Source organism: Rhopilema esculentum, chromosome 1 (genome assembly GCF_057945365.1).
Source record: "Rhopilema esculentum isolate cy_ngs chromosome 1, ASM5794536v1, whole genome shotgun sequence".
Taxonomy (NCBI): Eukaryota; Metazoa; Cnidaria; class Scyphozoa; order Rhizostomeae; family Rhizostomatidae; genus Rhopilema; species Rhopilema esculentum.
This window is the reverse complement of record NC_142815.1, coordinates 1,342,554-1,360,853: the sequence shown is the minus strand read 5'-3', so window position 1 is coordinate 1,360,853 and position 18,300 is coordinate 1,342,554. Positions and strand designations below refer to the sequence as shown.

The 18,300-nt window shown below is 37.3% G+C and overlaps 1 protein-coding gene across 3 annotated transcripts; it reads left to right on the top strand.

Moving 5' to 3' along the window:
* The first annotated feature begins 2,287 nt into the window (after positions 1–2,287).
* Positions 2,288–17,323, top strand: LOC135690221 (uncharacterized). Of its 3 annotated transcripts, none has more exons than XM_065207721.2 (2): positions 2,288–2,550; positions 13,463–17,323. In XM_065207721.2, exon 2 carries the CDS (start codon positions 13,486–13,488, stop codon positions 15,073–15,075), a length of 1,590 nt encoding a protein of 529 aa, XP_065063793.1. In that variant the 5' UTR covers positions 2,288–2,550; positions 13,463–13,485; the 3' UTR covers positions 15,076–17,323. The 3 variants fall into 3 exon arrangements, with proteins under 3 accessions (XP_065063793.1, XP_065063792.2, XP_065063791.1); XM_065207720.2 differs by lacking the exon at positions 2,288–2,550 and adding an exon at positions 4,432–5,311; XM_065207719.2 differs by lacking the exon at positions 2,288–2,550 and adding an exon at positions 9,527–10,609.
* Positions 17,324–18,300: the final 977 nt, after the last annotated feature.

The following is an 18,300-nucleotide window of genomic DNA, read 5'->3' as shown; positions in this document are numbered from 1 at the left end:
ACCCTGCGACTCATGAAAGATTTTGAAGAATAAAGGTTTCCGGCTGTAAGATACAGAAATATCCCCCCTCCCCCCAAAAACAATGTTGGCTGAAAAGCCTATTACTTACCCTAGCTGATAAACTGACATTGGACGAATTTCAAGCTTTAAAACTGTTGTTATTCAACATTGTTTCAAGGGGGAGAGGGGGATGCTACTGAAGTTATGCGAAATTTTAGCTTGGTGTACCAAGACTTTTGGCAAGGATTGTAGTTTTACCTCATATCATATCTCGGTCCTCCTATCGTTGATGTTGTCAACTTTAACTTTTCGAGCAATTATGGCATTTCTGTTGCTAAGTAAGCTTGCTTGATAATGATTGGTCAGGTATATGAGGCATGCTCTGCTTGGAAACAAGTTTCGAAGACAGCGGGCCATAGAGGACGTGAGCCAAAAGCTGATAAAGGAAAAATTTTGATGTCTTAATGGTTTTAAGTATTTTAAAGACACGTAAAATGGGCATAGAATGCTGTATTCTTAAATCTTTACAACGTTTAAATATTTCCGCAGTGGTTAGCAAATGGTTAGCAGATCTAGAAATCACCCCTGTTCAAAAAATGACTTTTTATTCCAACAGTTTTACAGTTTACAGTTTAACGCTTCAAGCAAAACAATTAAAATGGCAAACAATTTGCACCTCTTTATTCTAAAACTATCTTAAGTTACTTGTCGAGGGATCAATAGGTAGACCTTTCACTGAAAAGTCACGAAATTTCGAAACCCTTGCAATACTTTTAAAAGTTGAATTTAATTTTTTGCTTATTCACTTTGTTACAACACTTTATCATTAGGCTAACTTTTGAAATCGAGAAACATGCGGGTAGTTCTGCTTCCAAAGTCTTCAGCATTTCTATCCCCTAAATTTAAAATTGCAACGGACTGGAAGAGATGGGCGTGAAGAAGTGTTCGAAATCTGAATTCTTATATCACAGGGACAAGCATAACCCAAAAATTTACCTTCAAACGTGGTATATAAATCATGATTCAAAAAATTGGCAAAGCAGGATTCCAACGCTCACAGAAACACAGTAAGTACATAGTTCTAATTTGGTTTTGAGTAGCTTTTGTTCCCTCAATGTAAATATATTACAATTCCGTTTGGGCGCCCAGCACATGTTTAGAACTGATCCGTTCACGCCCCACAATACTTAGTTACCTGTGATTCAGCAGAGATGCTCAGGACATGGTACAGTCGCAAAAAAAGTCATTTTGTATCAGTTAAAATCTTTTCCGGCTACGTGGAGCATTTCTACATGAACAGTTGAAAGCTATTTGAGAGTTTTTGTCTTGAAAAAGGAAATTCTCTCATTTTTGCGTTGATCTAAGCTCTAGTAAAGACTGCATGCGTTGTTCGTCAGAGTTTTTTAAAAATAAGCTGAGTTTAATGTGATATTCAGATTTAAAACAACTGAAATATGCAAAATTATGGTTTTATGGGGTAACAGCTACTATTGACATGTATTTTGTTAATTTTAAACCCCTTGGATGTGAAGGTTTCCCGTGGCTAGGTTTACAGATTACAACGCTGTATTTTCTTAACAACGCAAAATCGAGGTCATGTTCCACGGTAGATTTGTGGGAAATTTATCTGTGTAGGGCTGTAGTTAAAACAATTTGAAATTTATTGTAGCAGATTTTACAGGTCATTTTTTTAATGGAGGGTGGTAAAAATGCCCAATTTTCGGCTTTGGCCTAAGTTTGTTTACACTTTCAGGGGCTGTGATTGGCTCAGCAGCGAGAGGGGTCACGTGATTTAGCACAAGCTCTCAGCCAATCAAGATTTGAGCTCAATGCTGAGTGAGACAGCCTTAATTTGCTGACAAATTTGAATATTCACCGAAAAAGCACCCACACATCGCTAAAATCCTCGATTTTGAGAAAAAACTTTGTTCAAAATTGCATTTCGCAGAAGCTCAGCCTCAATTTGTTATTAACTTTTGACCAGTTTTGAGGCTCGCGTTCTTATAAAAATGTTCTGATAAAAAAGAGTGTATTTCTGCATTTTGCTGCACGTTTTGCAGTCACGCAATTGACCCAGCCTTGGGCGCTTCAATTTCGCCACAGTTTTTGTGGTCAAATTCAACGTCATAGCACAGAACAAGAATAAAAGTTATTCATATTCTGTGGTCAAAATTCGGCTGTTTGTTCGCAAAACTATGAACATTTAGCTAAATTCTCTGATCATTTTTTCTATCGACCACGTCATCCGTTTTAATCTTCCTAAAACCTGTAGATCGCAAAAACAGTCGCGAACTTTGTGTGATCAAACTTGTTTGGTTTTCAAAGAGCACGTGAAGAATTTGACCCACAATTCTATTGGTTTTATGCAAAATAAGATGATTGTTAACTGTTTCTGATTCTGTTAGTCATCGTCTAGCCAAAAGACCACATTTATTATTTACCATGATTTTGAGCTCGATGTAGCAAGGTCCTGTGTGCTCATACTGTAACAAGATCGCAGGATTTTGCAGCTAGATTGGAGAAAATTGTACTAAAAGAGTCCATAAATTGGTGAGTATATCAGGCTTAAACAGTTACTGTATGGCCTAACGAACAACTTATGTTCATTAAACTTCGATTTTACAGAGCAGTAAGTATCGAAACAGTAACTTTTTATGAAGGGACATTAGCAACAGACAAAATTTTAGCAAATACAAATTGCAATATCCTCCATTTCGCCGATATAAACAGTGTCTGCTAAAGAACAATAGAACAATAGACAATAAACCTATTGTTTAATAAACAATAAACCCATTGTTCTTTTTTGTTTGCTCTTCGGAGGTCTTAGGAGGCAAATATTTGAATTGATTTCACCGCTCTCGAAATATTGATCAGGCGTTAAATAATATGAGAGCGAAGCAAAAATTATTGCTGAAGTCTTGTCTATTTGCGATTAAAACCAAGGTAGCCGCCTTAAACAGATTATTTTTTATTAATCTTTGCATTGTGAGGGGCGATCGGGTTTTCAATTTCAGTATATTTCTTAAGGCTTCAAGTTTCAACTTCGACATATTCAAATTCCTGCAAATTTGAAACGAATATTTTGCCTAAGGGTTCTTGACTTTATCGCGTATCATAAATCGTTTCTTTAAATGATAGAAGAAACATTTTAAAAAGTAGATTGATTCAAATATTTAACAGCGTAAGGTTGAACAGAGAGGGATTTTTTCGGATGAAAACACAATTTTACTCCAACAACGATCGGCAACAAAACCAAATGCCAAACTTTTAAATCTTTTTATCAAAGAGTTCTAAGATTTTTGCCAAAACAGCCAGGAATTAGTTATTTAAAGTTAGCGATCGATCAACATAAAAGGAAGATAATATTTTAACTCTGAGTTTCTTCAATTTTAAATTTAGGGATTGCAAACGAAGAAAATACGGGGAAATGTTGAAACGAAAATTTACTCTACCTTACGAAAGACTAATTGCGACTCTATTGACAAGTTTCAGATTAATAATTAGAATTCACACTTTATTCAATTTCGATTTTTCGCTATTCTTGGAATATTCATAAATTGATTGATGAGATTTTTATCACTCAATAGCTTTTTTGTTAAAAATTCAATATCCTGGCTCCAATTTTGAATTCAAGTTTTGAACGCAAAAACCCGTACATTCAAAAACTTATGAAAAATTAAAAAGTTCATAAATCATTTATGATTTGTATATGTATATGAATAATGCATGAAAACGAGAAAAATAATGACCGAACCAAACCTCTGAATAGTAAAAGGACTTTAAATAAAGATAAGTATCAAATTGATTGTAAATTTGAATTTTTGTGATGACTGATTTTACTTTACTTTTTTGGTTATTTTTTTTAACTATACAATCGTAGTATTGATCTCCTTTGGCAGGTTTTCTGTTATGTTTTCTAATCTCTTATGTTTTCCTTTTCGGTGATTTCCACAATTTGATTAAACATAGACAAAACACACTTATAATAGTGGTTTGTAACACAAAACATGTTTTATAGAGGAAAAACCAAAATTAAAATCTTCCGGGCTTCCAATAATTTATTCTGCGTGGATTCATGTGTTGCGCCTCCGTAGCGTCAATGTCTGAAAAGGCCAGAGACTGACAACTCGACTCCAAAAAGTATTTATCTCCTTTAATTCTCGTTGTTAAGTTTAGCTATTAACAATTCAGCCATCATTGATGCCAAAAAAATGGATGATTAGAAATTGTCACGAACACTTCGAGACAAAAGCAGCGCTCAGGGAGACTTGTGGCTTATTGCCAAATTTGTATGTTGGAAAGTTTCGCAGAAAATTATTTTACCAAATTCTCCTTGGTTTCGCAATATATTGAGGTGGGTCATGGTGCCCGTCCCTACCGTAGGGTGCCCTTTGAGATGAAGAAGATATATTACAGCAATATAGGTCAAAAAGCATTAACAATGACAAGAGCAGCAATAATTTATTTTTTTTGTGATTGGTTATGGATACATACTCGGTCTTGACGTGTTTTCACGGGCAGACATAAACAAAGGTTTGCCCCCGCAGCCAATTCTCCGTGGAACAGGCATTATAACCACGCAGAAATTGCTAAAAATGGCCGCGGGTCCCTGTTTGACGCCCGGGGCGAAACAGGGAGTCGAGCATTATGTTAATGGGACGCCGGAACAAATTTTCTATAAAGCTTGTTATGAACGCCAATTTTGATTCTTTTAAACTGCGAATCCTTGTTTGCGTGGTTGTTTTCGTGGGGTTTCTGAACATTTCGTTGTTAAGTTGCCAAATGACGCCTTCACCCCTGGATTTGCTTGGGGCAGTGGCCCCTTGCCCCTCTCCAACTTGGGGGTATAGATTTTCCGCAAACCATAGGAGCGCTCCATCCCAATTTCCTTCGCTGCCTTGGTAATAATGTTCCTACTATTAAAAGGAAGAATTTCTTACGCTCAAGGGTCGCTAACAATGCAAGCAATAAAATATTGGTTTCCACTCAAGAAACTTCGATTAAGGTGCCAATAGCTTTTTATTGAACGGAGCATGGTGTTACATTAATAAAACAGAGAAACTTTTTCATATAGTTAATTAATAAACACGAGAATAACAATAGATTTAGACAATGGACAATAAAAATAATCTACGCAATAGAGCCGCTGTTATTGTTTTGATCTCCCAGGGGAATTGACGTCACAAGATAGGACACGTCGGAAGGCACGAAAATTCATCACGTGAACAAATTTATGTTATGATATGGCGGATCAAGTAATTTGTTATATCATGAATACAATTATGGATCTATGGAAAAGAATTTCGTTTTTGTAAGTTAACGCTTTATTTTAATAATGTTTGTATTCTCTGTTAGGTTGAGAAGTTAAGCAATTGCACTTGGTATTGGCTTGTTTGCAGAGGTTGTTTTGTTAAGCTCGGCGGGCTAAATTTAGGCCAACCTCAAGGAGCTCTTCTGCTCGACCTGTGAACTTCAGTTGATCTATGACTTTCGTCTGCCTTTTGGCACGATCGGAAGCCGCTGAAATGTTATTGATTTTATCATAATCAAACTTTGATAAAACGCAATTTCCTGCAAAAGCGAATTCTTGTTTAAAGTTGGTTTTTTCCAGTTTTCACTTTTCTCTTTTCGTCTTAAAACAGCATACTTTGAAGGCATATTACATGTTAAGAAAAGTTAATTTTACTGATATGTGCAAGAATGGGGTGCCTAGCCTTTGGTTAATGAATACTTTGTTCCGATGTTAATTAAACATCTTATTAGTACAGTAACAACCGATATTTTGGACCACCTCCAACGAAAAGGGCGATTACAAAGAGAGCACACAGCCGATTCGGATTAACAATATTTACTGATGAAGCCCTGTATGCCGGGCGAAATATTAGTATATTCTTTAAATTTAATTTATTTTGAAAATTTTATTTCGTGACATTGGATTCTCGTCGTCGTATTGCTTTGTTCCTGTATATCTTTCATTACAACACTTATTGCAAGACTCACAGAATCCGGCGGACAGCCAACCTGCGGTTCTGCCTTCTCACACATAATATTTAATTTTCTAATCACGAAAATTTATAGCAATCGTGGGAAACTTCTTGTTAATAAAGCAAATTTTTTATTGTGAGGTAAAATACTACAAGAAAAGCAATTTTGTTATGTTTTTGTTGTTGACTGATTACAATCGCAAACCACAGAAATGCCAAGGAGCGATTTTACTGTAAGAGGATTATTTAACCGCGGGTGTTGACGCGAGAAGTTTGGTCTACTGGGTTTCGAAGGAGGGGGGTGGAGCGGGGTAGGGGGTTTATGTCTTGATGAAACTAAAGATGAGACGAAAGGAGTTGTGAGTCTGCTAAGAGACGAAAACTAAACCAAAATTCTCTATAAGAAACCTGTTTGCAAAAAGTTACCCCTCTGAATGCCCACCCTGTCCTGTTTCGTCAGGTTAAAAGAAACTTAAAATAATTAAGGTTTTCAATAATTTTTTTGCAAATAGCTATTTAATGACCTTGAAGTAAAGGCCATTCTTTTCACGTGACTTCAGAGCCAAAACCAGGTCTCTTATTGAAACCAACATTTTAATTTCAGAACAAAGAGGCCCCAGCAACTAGGATTTGTGTGGGGGACGAAGAAAAAAATTAAGGCCTCGCCCTTCCTTACTGGCAAAACCTTTCAACAGGGAACACCAATTTTTCCAATAGGGAATACCCATAGATAATTTTTGCTTTTGTAAAGGCAGTTCAAGACTCAGAGAAACCCTCTCAGAGAATCTGTTGCACAAATATTACCCCTACCCCAATATTTTCTCCTTGAGTTTAGCAAGAAATCAATCCTGCTGGGAAATGGAGGAGAGGGGGTTGTCTCCCCATTCCCCTGTGGTGCTGAAATTGGTTCAAAAGAGCATATTGTGCACCTTCACCTAACAAGTTTGAATGTGGTGAAAAGTCTCCTAGTGACATCACACCATATTTTAAAGCTTAGAAAATTACTAAAACAGACAAATTGCTTTGGACATCAGTTTGATGAAAATGTCAGTTAGATGACTTTATATTTGTATTATAACAAGGTAATAAGTAATTAGGCTTTTTTGCACTCATTCTTCATACAGAAAAATGGTTATTGAGATCTGTCTTAGACAGTCAGTGCTGGAAAATTTTGTGAACTTGTTGGAAAGGGAGGAAGGTTTTCTATATTTCCAGCCCATTCAGCCACAACCACTTCACTTTGTATATCCCCTAAGGATGTCACACTTTCTGGATGCATTGATAAATTTTGAATATTTTGATATTAAATAAGTTATTGAGGAATTCTTTTAAATCTACTGGAAGTGTGGGGGCGGGGGCTTATTTCACAAAGAATATTTTAGGGTAGGGGCATCTCCGGGGAGGGTAGTGTCTTATTAGGCAGTAGCTAAAAATATTGCCATGGTAATTTTTTTCTTCTATTCTGGGCTGGTCATTTTGCTTAAAAATCCAGATGTATTTGGATAAACCTATTGCTGTTGAGGCAATACCTCAGCATGTGGGGGCTTATTGGAGGGTTGGGGGCTTATTTCACATAAATTGCTCTAGGGTCAGGATTTAAAGTATTAGTATAATTATTCAATAAGATATTTTGTGATGGTGTATTTGGCTTTTTGGAGCTCTCGGAAGTCAATTTAAGGTTAATTTATGCAAGTTAGTTTACCACCGTCAAAACTGGTGTTTGTGCCAGCTTTATGAAATCAAAATAACAGAAAACTGTCCTTCCTAAAACTGCTGTTGCATTGACATCAAGTTAAAAGAATGAATTAACCAGTTTTACTATATTTCTTTCCAGTTTTTTTAAAGTTAAATACCAAAACCTTTTAGAACATTTCTCTAACCATCTTGGGTAATTGTTGCAAAATTTAATATCTTTAGTTGCTTTAATGCTATGTATAATTCCTTAGATGATTATAATCTCATTATGATATAAAATAAATTATAAATTATAAGCTAAAATCATGAATTTGCAGACATGGTATTAGCGTGTAGCATTCTCCTTCAAATCAATCAGTTAGTTTTAGTATCCATTGGACCATGTGAAGAACCTTTCCAGGGGGCCAAAGAGACAAATTTTGGAGAAACTACGACAATTAGATAAGATAGAATTAGATATTAAAATAACAGGCTGCCAATTTTCGCCCTTGACACCCACCCAACACCACATTGAATTTTCAGTATTCACTTGTATATTTGAAATATAGACTCAACAAATCTTCCCAGACTCAAGACTCAACAACTAAGCCTAAACCTTCAAATAACACCCCTTCAAACTGTGGCAGACACCTGGGGGGTGAGGGGGCAGTCACCCCCAAGTTTTTGGAGGACAATCCACTTTTGTTCTAAAACAATTGATCACCTTATCAAAACAATAGCCTTGCCCCCCAATATTTGACCAAGTGTCTGCCCCTGCTGCAAATATGCTGTCACCCTGAAGTTCTTTTTGAAATGTGCCCCAGCCTGTCATAAGCGCCCATAGGCAGGGGTATTGCCCCAACAGATCTTGGTATTTCTCAATATATTTGCATTTTTAAGTATACAAACCAGCCTCGAATATAACAAGAAAAATTACTCTGGTAATATTTTAGCACTGCTAAATAAGCCCCCACCTTCAAAAAGGCTTCCCCCTTGAATAACCCCCCAAATTAAAATATTTTCGCTCAAAATAGACGCCACCCCAGACCTTCTTTGTGTAATAACAGTGAGCATACCATTATTTACTTATCATACCTTCCAGGGTGCTGGCTGGGAAGAGCAAGCCAATCACCCGTTTCCTTTTGCTAGAATCTGCACAGCTGCATGGATGACATTCAATGCATTGTTCTCCTTATAATAATTATTTCTTCCCCTGGAAATCAAAGAAGCTCCTGTCAAGTTGTACACATCTCCAGTCTTTTGTGACTGACCTACTTCTGTTTACAAATATATTATTCAAGAACTTTTTGGAGCAACTCCAGTAATTGGCTTTTGTTTGCTAGACTACTGACCAAGTCTTTTGAGAAATCGAATTATTTTGTTAGTACAACCCATCATTACTACTAATATATTTGTCGTGTTTATTTCATGGGCTTCCAACATAATTGCATGCTAATAAATATTCGGCTATTACTGAAACATGGAACCAGGGAACCGGGGAATCGGGGAATTTCGAAACCAGTAAGTCAATACCAGTTTCATACCTTCTACGAAAAGTCTTTGCGAAAATACTTCATCTCTAAGACCAAAATGTATTCCTACAAGACCAAATTCGTACAATGTATAAAACTGGTAAATTGGCTTAGTGGTTTCGATATTTCCCGATTCCCTTATTCCCCGATTCCCCGTTCCCTGTTTTAGTAATAGCCTGAATATTTGATGATGTGATGAAAACAGTTGCCAGAGTTGCCAGCAGGCTAGACGAGTACGTATTCGAACGCGGCCATTTTGCGCGGCCGCGGCCATTTTTGCGCGGCCGCGGCCATTTTGCGCGGCCGCGGCCTTCCGTCTCCGTGACAACGGCGAATTCAAGAGCGTATGATTTCCACGTAGAGACAGAACCTGTGATTCGTATTCACCCAGCTGAAAAAGCAATGTTAAAAAACGATTCCGTATTTTAACATCATAATTTTTTTCACTCCTGAAAAAATGATTTCCCATAAGGAATATTGCAAGACATCTTCACCTAGATAGATTACATTTCTTCTACTGCGTTTCACACATTCAAAAGAAAATCGAAAGCCATATTTATGGAAAAATAAAAAACGCTTAATGTGATCATCAGGCATTTTGCATGCTTTTTGCTAGACTATTTGTGTATAAAGCATATTGACTAATGAAAATTACAGTTTACCAGTCTGTCATAAATTGCTCCATTCTGTATAGACAGAGCTGTACACGCTATTTGGTGTATAGAACAGGATGGTTCTTAGCTGCTACTCCGAGTTTCACGCTTGAAGCGATCATCAGGCATGCCTTGGACTGGACTATTTGTGTACAAAGCATATTGTCCAATGAAAATGACAGTTTACCGGTCTGTCATAAAGTGCTCTATTCCGTATAGGCAGAGCAGCACACGCTTTTGGTGTAATAGAACTGGACGGTTCTAAGTTGCTACTTTATATTGCAAGTTTCAACATGTCCACCCGTGAAACAAACACTAGATCTGTAGGTTATACAGGGAATGAATCAGAAAGTTCTACACTAGATTTGGCACGTGCCTCTCCTGCACAGAGGTCATTAAGGGTCATGCTAGCTTTACGGTAGCCCATTTGACGTGTCCTCCGCAGGTGTTTTAAGTTAAACCACCTGATGTCTTTGCTTTGTTGCATAGAACGACCACCAAAGATGTGTTTGTCATTCAGTTTTCTCGCACGTTCGTCACAAACCTGCAAGATTAGGCTTTCATTGATAAATTATTAATGCGCTTGAGGTATATTGAAAACTGAAAGCAAAGATATGAAATGTGATAGGAGATATGAAATGTTCGCTCAGAGATACGGGAAATTGTTCACGTACGAAAGAAGACGCTTAATTGCCATCTTTGCGAAAGATGAAACCGGAGAAAAGTGATGGAAATGGTGTTGTATCGGACCTTAAATTGCTTGAAGGTTGGTAAGGCATTTCTGTTGCATAGGGTCGCGTGATTCGTGTTTCTAAAGCGTTTTTTGCTTGTGTTTCTGGTAAGGAGCGTTGCATGTTGTTTTTAAAGCTAATTATATGCAGTTATCTTCCGCATTTTTATAAGCAATTCTATCGAAACGGAGCAGCATTTCACATCGAATTTGCAATTTTTGAAGGGTTACGTCTAAAAGATATTGTTAATGACATACATGTATTTCTAATAAGTTCCGGGCTAGTAGGCACTTTATTATTTTTGGGGCATTTGCTGCTAAAAGTTTCTTACGTGTTTTTTGAATCTTTAAAATTAAGGTTTTTTTTAACGTTGTTAAGGTTGATTAAATTGATTTAAAATGAAGTATTGACAAACCTCGCATTCAGAGATGTGCATGTATACAGTATTCAGTGATGTCAATTTTCAGAACAATTTTGAGTTACTGGGAAAAATAAAACTGCGAATTACGAAAGAACCAACTTCTAAAAAAATATTCATAATTTTACAGTTTGAGGGATATTTTGTGTGTGAATTGTGTTATTGCTTGCTTTAAGCCTTGTTGCTTGGGTTTCAAATGCACTGCGCAATATCAGATGAAAAATTTTTAATGAAGGCTCTGTTACTCTTCACAATACAGAAAGATGAATCAAATGTTTCGAACAAGGTACACGTTTTTTATAAGAAAGTTTTATATTTCAGCCAAGCCTTCATGCCTTCTAAGCTATTTTTCAGCAATAAAAGTTTCTTAATACTTTCTTCACGTAAAATTTGACGAGCATGCGTAATGAGGGAGAAGATATAATGTTCTAAACATGCTATTGTCAAAAAATCCTGACGGGAGACAATTTTTCATGCAGATTTATTTTCAAGGGAGAAATATTTCACTCTTGCGCGGCAATTTCCTTTGAAATTATGAATAAATTTTCAGCTTGCATATGTTTCAGTGATCCAGCCCTGAACTTTCTAGATTTTTTGAAGATTTTGAAAATTCGAAGAATCAAAATTTTCGTATAAAATACTTTCTTATACAGAGCCATGTATACACTGGGCCACCTTTCATTTACGGCATATTTAACAGATTTTTCAGAAAGGCTTTCTACAACATGAAGGGGTTTCCAATTAGTTGGTTTTCGTAAAGCGTGCTATATAATTGCATCAGAGCGAACAGGGAATTCCTCCATATCAATACAAGCTAGTTTTAGAGACAAGCCAAGTTTTGAAATCGATAAGAGTAATCGATATTGGAGTCTGAAATTAATTAATTTGCAAAAATTAGCTGCCCAGAGAAAGTGTTAATACTGTTTCTAACAAGTTTTTGACAATAGTGGGGAATGAATGAATCAATCGTAAAATTTCTGTTTAACACCTGTTAATTTGATTCGGCCACAGCCAGCCAATTGCTGAATCACTTTGGACAATCACATTATTATTCACAAGATCAAATCATCCTTTGCAGGTTGTTGTTGTTTTTCGCACCGCAAATTAACACCTAAATGGTAAACAAAACAATTTAAGGTGGCGTGACCAACTCGAACTGCATGATATGATTTTTTGGGTGTAATAGGACTGGAATCTAATCGCTAATTCATGCTAATTGTGCTTATGATAAACTTCCTGTTTGTATATATTGTATGTATGAATCATTAGTCAGTTCATAATCTCAATACGAGTTGCACGCAATCAATTGTTGCAATCTCTCGCTGTCGATCTACTCAAACCCCATTAAAACTGACACAAACCCCATTACATGGGCCTGGGGAGGGGGGAAGGGGGGCGAGGGCTATAAGACTATTATTCTTTCTTTGGAATGTCTCACAATTGTAACCCTAGATGCAAGAGTCTCCATCATTTAGTCTCAGAAATATGGTTCGAAGCTAGTCATTCAAGTAGGCCATGTCAGTGTCTCTTATAAAAATTAGCTTTGAGAGCGTATACACTCTTTTTTTATAAGAACAATTTTATAAGAACACCAGCCTCAAAATTGGTCAAAAGTTAAGAACAAATTAAACACAAGCTGAGGCTGAGCTTCTGCAAAATGCAATTTTGAACAACGTTTTATCTCAAAAACGAGGATTTTTAGCGATGTGTGGGTGCTTTTTCGTCGAATATTCAAACTTTTCGGCAAATGAAGGTTGTCTCACTCACTTTGTTGGCAAATGAGGCCTGAATACCACCCTAGAAAAAGCTAGCACTCGCACTGCACACACCCTATTAGATTAAGAACAAATTAAGAACAATCCAGCCTTTGGATTTTCGAAAAAATTAAGAACAGTCAGCCTGAACTAAAATTCACTGGTTCTTATAAAAAATGCGTGTATCAACGAAAGTCTTGAATGAATTTACTCACGAGGACTGCTCCACCGATGTCTTCATTTAAGGAGCATTTCGAAGACTGGTATTAAAGTCATTTATATTGTTTTCTATTAAGTTAATTTTTTTATATTTTATGTTCAAATTGCCAATAGGTATCTTGAATTCAAAGTTACTCGGTTTGCCCGCGGGACACTTCTTTATTGACATCCATTAAATTTACGGCCTTTTATCGCCAGCACATTTCTTTTATTATTTATACTTTTCCAATGCAGATCTGTCCTTAAAAATGCCTGCGTCTGCCCGCAGGATTTATCGATATTGTGCCAATAAACGTAATTGCCCTTCGTTTTTACGAAGATCTCTCAACTTAATAATCCCTGCGTCTGCCCGCAGGATTTATCGATATTGTGCCAATAAACGTAATTGCCCTTCGTTTTCCGCAGATCTCTCAACTCAACATATCCCTGCGTCTGCCCGCGGGATTTTGCATTATTCCATGCCCGTGAGCTTAAATAGCCCGTTTTGTCTTTCGCAGATTTCTTGACCTCACACAAAGCAATGCCGCGACGATATCATCGCCACCTTCAACCAATTTATGAGCATCATCATCATCATCATCACAAGCACACAATGATGGAATACCCAATTTCACCGCGGCAAAAAAATATTGGGTTCGACCCCTCCCCAGTCTCTTCTCCTGATCTGAATTTCTCAGAAACCGGAAATGTCGTCAAGCATCGTCATAGCAACAGAAAACTTCGCAAAAACTGCAAAAGCGAAGATATATGCAGCGAGTGCCCCTTCGCAGCGGCATGTCTAGACAACCCACTCAAAATAAACGGTATGATGGAAAAAGTTAGCCAAAACGAGGTTTTTGAGTGGCAGAAGGACTGGGTCGAGCTTATTCGCGCAAATATTATTACAAACGTCAGTAAAACGAAGCAAAAGATCAACGATTCTTTTGACGAAATTCTCAAAGTTTTGGAAAAGCGGAGAAAGGACTTGCTACGAAAAGCTGACATTGAAGGGAAGAAGAAGCTGAGTTTGTTGAAATTTAAGAACGATGCTCTGCTTGAAATGATGGATGAACAAAATCCGATTGAAGATGTACCGCAAATGCCGTTTGAAATCCCGCGAAGCAACAGTCTTGATGATGATATGGACTTTAGTTCGCGTACCACCGTCGCCAGTATCAAAGGACTGCGCGTCCTTAGAGTAGGCAACCTCCATTTCTCCTTTGACTCAGACCTGCTAGACTCGATATCAAAATTCGGAGATATTAGTGAAAATCTCGCTTCCGCTCTTCATTCAGAGGCTGTTGGGTTAGGTCTGTATTATGGCCTAGTCAACGAACCCGCGAGATTCCGCATCGTCACGCGGAACACGAGCATGCAGAATAGTTTCGTAAAGGATGATTGTATCAAGGTGAATGTGTGTGGCCCGGACGGACGACGCCATCCTGCGGAAATAGAAACAGGGGACGGGGGTTTGCATGCCGTTACATTCAGGCCTTTAGAGGCCGGCTGCCATAATATTCACATCTCTGTAAACAATCTTGAGCTCCCGGAAAGCCCCTTTTGTTGCCATGTCTATGAAAAGGAGAAATTATCTTTTGATCAAGAACCCATAGAAGCTTACGGTACTCATATAGATGCGCAGAGCCAAGAAGCATGGACCGTACAAAAAGACGGAATGAGTGCGCTGCTCACAAAATGTGGCTCTGCGGGGGCGCTTATCCACGCTGTGCAGCAATTTGCGGAGAAGAAGCATGCGTGGAAAGTGAAATTTACAAGCGCCTGCCCAATGGTTCGTATTTGCCTCGGCGTTTCATCACGGACAAATATAATTGATGTCGATATAGAGCACACATGTGACTTCAATTTAGGCATAACAAAATACGGACCAGCGACTGACAGACGGAGTAGCCGGAGACCTAAGCGTAGGTCTTCTATTTACATGCGAGAATCAAGGACGTATATGGTGCTCTTGGATCTGAAGAATAATCGATTAACTATTGTTTGTTGTGAGACAGAGGAAGGAAAGCATCTATCGATTCCAGGTGAACGTGAAGCATTGTACCCTTGTGTTTTTATGACGCATGAATGCAAGAACGAGGCCTGCCCAAGGCCGGTTGTTACTTTTATGTGACCTGTTTTGAAAAACCATATTGCAGTTTGTTATTTGTCAAACTTTTATAAGAATGTATCTCTTTATTGTGTAAATTTTTGGATTGCAATGTGATCAATTTTTGTTATTATTAAATAATGTTTGAGGCTAGAAGAAAAGGACCTTACCCCCGTGACTCTTACACCTTACAGCCGAACCCCCTGTCATAATCAAAGTATATGTTTCGCCTTGCTACAAAAACAAAAAGCATGTATTTTTCCATTTAATAGGGTTTCTAAAAAACATTTTAGATATTCTTCTCGTCGCAAAAGGCTGTTAAATCCAATCTGTTTAGGTAAACGAATATTTGCATGTTTCATGTGACACGTGACAATGACCAGGCCTAAACCGATTTCGAATTTGAAATGAACAAAAGCAGGCGGCTGCTGGCCATGTTAATGCCGAAAAGTAGCCAGTTCCTTCCCTTTCTTTCGTTTTTGGCGACACCCCCCCCCCCTTGTTTTTTTATAACACTATACAGCTGGCCAAAAACATTTTCCTTGTATCTTTCCCCTCTGATTTCCTTATGTTTTATTCAAAGTCGTATTTTTACTTGTTTTGTATTGATGTTGTATTTACAAACATTAACAGCATTCGATTACTTAAATTCTCTAGAGAAACAGAAATAGTTAGATTTATCAAAGATTTGAATTATCAAACGTGGCCTAAAATGAATTTCAGTCAACGCCCGATTCATTGGAGTCTCCAGAGAAATCCAGAGTTATTTGGATTATTTGAAAAATGGGAGTTAAAAAAGGCCGAAACAGAAACAACAATAAAGTGAAAAATAATTTTGTTTTTTTAGCAAAAAATTGAATTTTCAAGCAGAAGAATAATATTAATTTTTGCTGTACGTTTTTAATTGATTAGATTCCTGAAAGGAAAATTTGTTAGAGTTAGTTGCACGTTGCTGGAAATAAATTTAGTAATTTCAATTACAGAGGTACATAGTGAAACCTTAACAGATATCATGTCGCTTTTCGAATTAGCGGTTTGTCGAATTGGCTAAATATGAAATTTCATGTATGTAAATATATGAAGTTAAAGAAATTTTCAAAATTTTAAAATTTTGAGCAACAAAGGCAAGTGACAGATACCGAAGATAGAAAAGCTACCTTTGAAAAGAAAAATTGTGAGTAAGTGTGATACCACTAACACGCTCAGTGATTGGCCAATATTGATTGACAAGTGGCTTGAGAGCGTATCTGTCGATTGCCATTTCCCAAATGGCGATTGTCGTTTCCCAAATGGCGATTGTCGTTTCCCAAATGGCGATTGTCGTTTCCCAAATGGCGATTGTCGTTTCCCAAATGGCGATTGTCGTTTCCCAAATGGCGATTGTCGTTTCCCAAAAGCAAACAGATGTCAATGACGAAATTTAACCAAAATTTTTCTGACAAAATTCAAAACCAAACACGCCCCTTAGGCAGTCCGAATATGCCACGCTTCAACAAACTGCCTTAGGTGTTACTATTGCTGGCAACGCCCTATTTTGCTCCCTTCACATAAAGTCAATTCGCATTCATACGACCACAGGCAACAACCGAAATTTGAAATTTAGCAACTTTTTTAACAAATTTAGCACCTTTGCCGAAATATAACGTCGATATTAGCAATTTTGGCGAAGATTCTTATTCTGTTTGCTGGACTTATAGAATATTTACTTCGTACCAAAGAATTGAATGAAAGGACTTCCCTTAAGAGTCTGTTGCTGTGAAATATTCCAAGACCCGTTTACACGAGACCTGGATCAAATTGGATGCAAAATTATCTAATCTCGGTCGGATCCAGCCATTTACACGGGATCCGGTCCAGGTCGGATTCATATGGTGTCGCCTCTGAAGGCGGTTGTAAAAGTTTTCGGATAGAGGATTGAAATGTATCCGATCCAGATTAGATCCAAACGTTGAATTCGATCCAGGTCGGACCCATACAGTATCGCCTCTGAAGGTGGTCCAAAAAATGTGCTGACAGCGGATCCAAATTAATACGGATCAGTTCCCGTGTAAGCAAATCCGATCCGAGCCACTCTCAAGTACATGGAATCTAAAATTTCTTTCTTCTTAGAATCTAAACTTTATTAAAACGAAAAATATCTAATTATGTAGTTCTTAGATACATTTTTTCGATGGTAGTAATTCCCAGTAAATCGAATGTGCTGTGTAGCTAGTTTGATTGTTATCATGTAATGAAACTAGATTTGAATTTGCATCAAAATGTTTTTATAATTCTTGCACTTCCATTTTTGCCATGCTACTGCTTCTCATTATTTTCTTTCTTTCCCGGAAAGCGGAAACATGGCATATGTAAATGTTCTTTTCGTCCGGACTCTCAGATTATGAATTCGGATAATGACTCGGGTCAAGCAGAAGTTGGTAACCAGATGCGGATCCAAAACGACGCAAGAGGCAGTATGGTGCATTTGATTGGTTCTTTGTTTTGACCAATCAACAACCGCTAATCTTTCCAGAGTTGAAGAGTCCAAGAGTGAGAAGGTATTTTTTTGTCAAAACAGGTGTGGGTCTGATGTGAACGTGGATCATCGTGTAAACGAAAAGACGACCTTGCTTGCCTAATGATTTTAAAGCGAGTTCATTGTTCTTTTGGCACCTTCTAAATTAACTTTGTTAAATTTTTTAATATATTTCTTAATCACTACACTCGTTTAAAGTATTATGTAAGTTTGACATTCATATCGATAAAATTTGTGAACAAGCAGCAATGAAAAGCACAAAGCGAATAAAGGAAAAAAGATGAGCATCCTTTATAGTATGTCATTTGAACTATTGTCCATAGATATAATTGCTATATAGGAAAGGAAGTCGGAAAAAATTAGAGAAAATAAATAGGGAGCGCTACGACATTTCATCTTCTCACAATAGTTTAATTGCCAACTCAAAGGAAACTGAAATCCGTATACAATTAATTGGAATCTTTATCGCGAACTTAGATTGTTGTAAGGCGATAAACTCACAAAAAACTCGAAATAGAAGTTATATATTTCTTTCGTGGTAAGAAAACAATAACAAGCTGGCTATATACTCTCATCGCACACTCGCCTTTTTGAATAGTAAAAGTAATGTCTCTGAAGCTCCTCACCCCCACGCGCTCGCTCCTTCCCCGCGGTTAATTATAAGCAGTTTTTTTTACACAATCTTAGCGCTTAAATTATATGAACTCTCGATAACCGAAATCATAATTTTATGA

Bases quoted from the DNA above. Each gene is read 5' to 3' on its own strand.
- LOC135690221 (XM_065207719.2), top strand. From the start codon at position 10,552: ATGAAACCGGAGAAAAGTGATGGAAATGGTGTTGTATCGGACCTTAAA. The intron at 10,610-13,462 runs GTTGGTAAGGCA...TGTCTTTCGCAG, and splicing joins GGACCTTAAATTGCTTGAAG to ATTTCTTGACCTCACACAAA.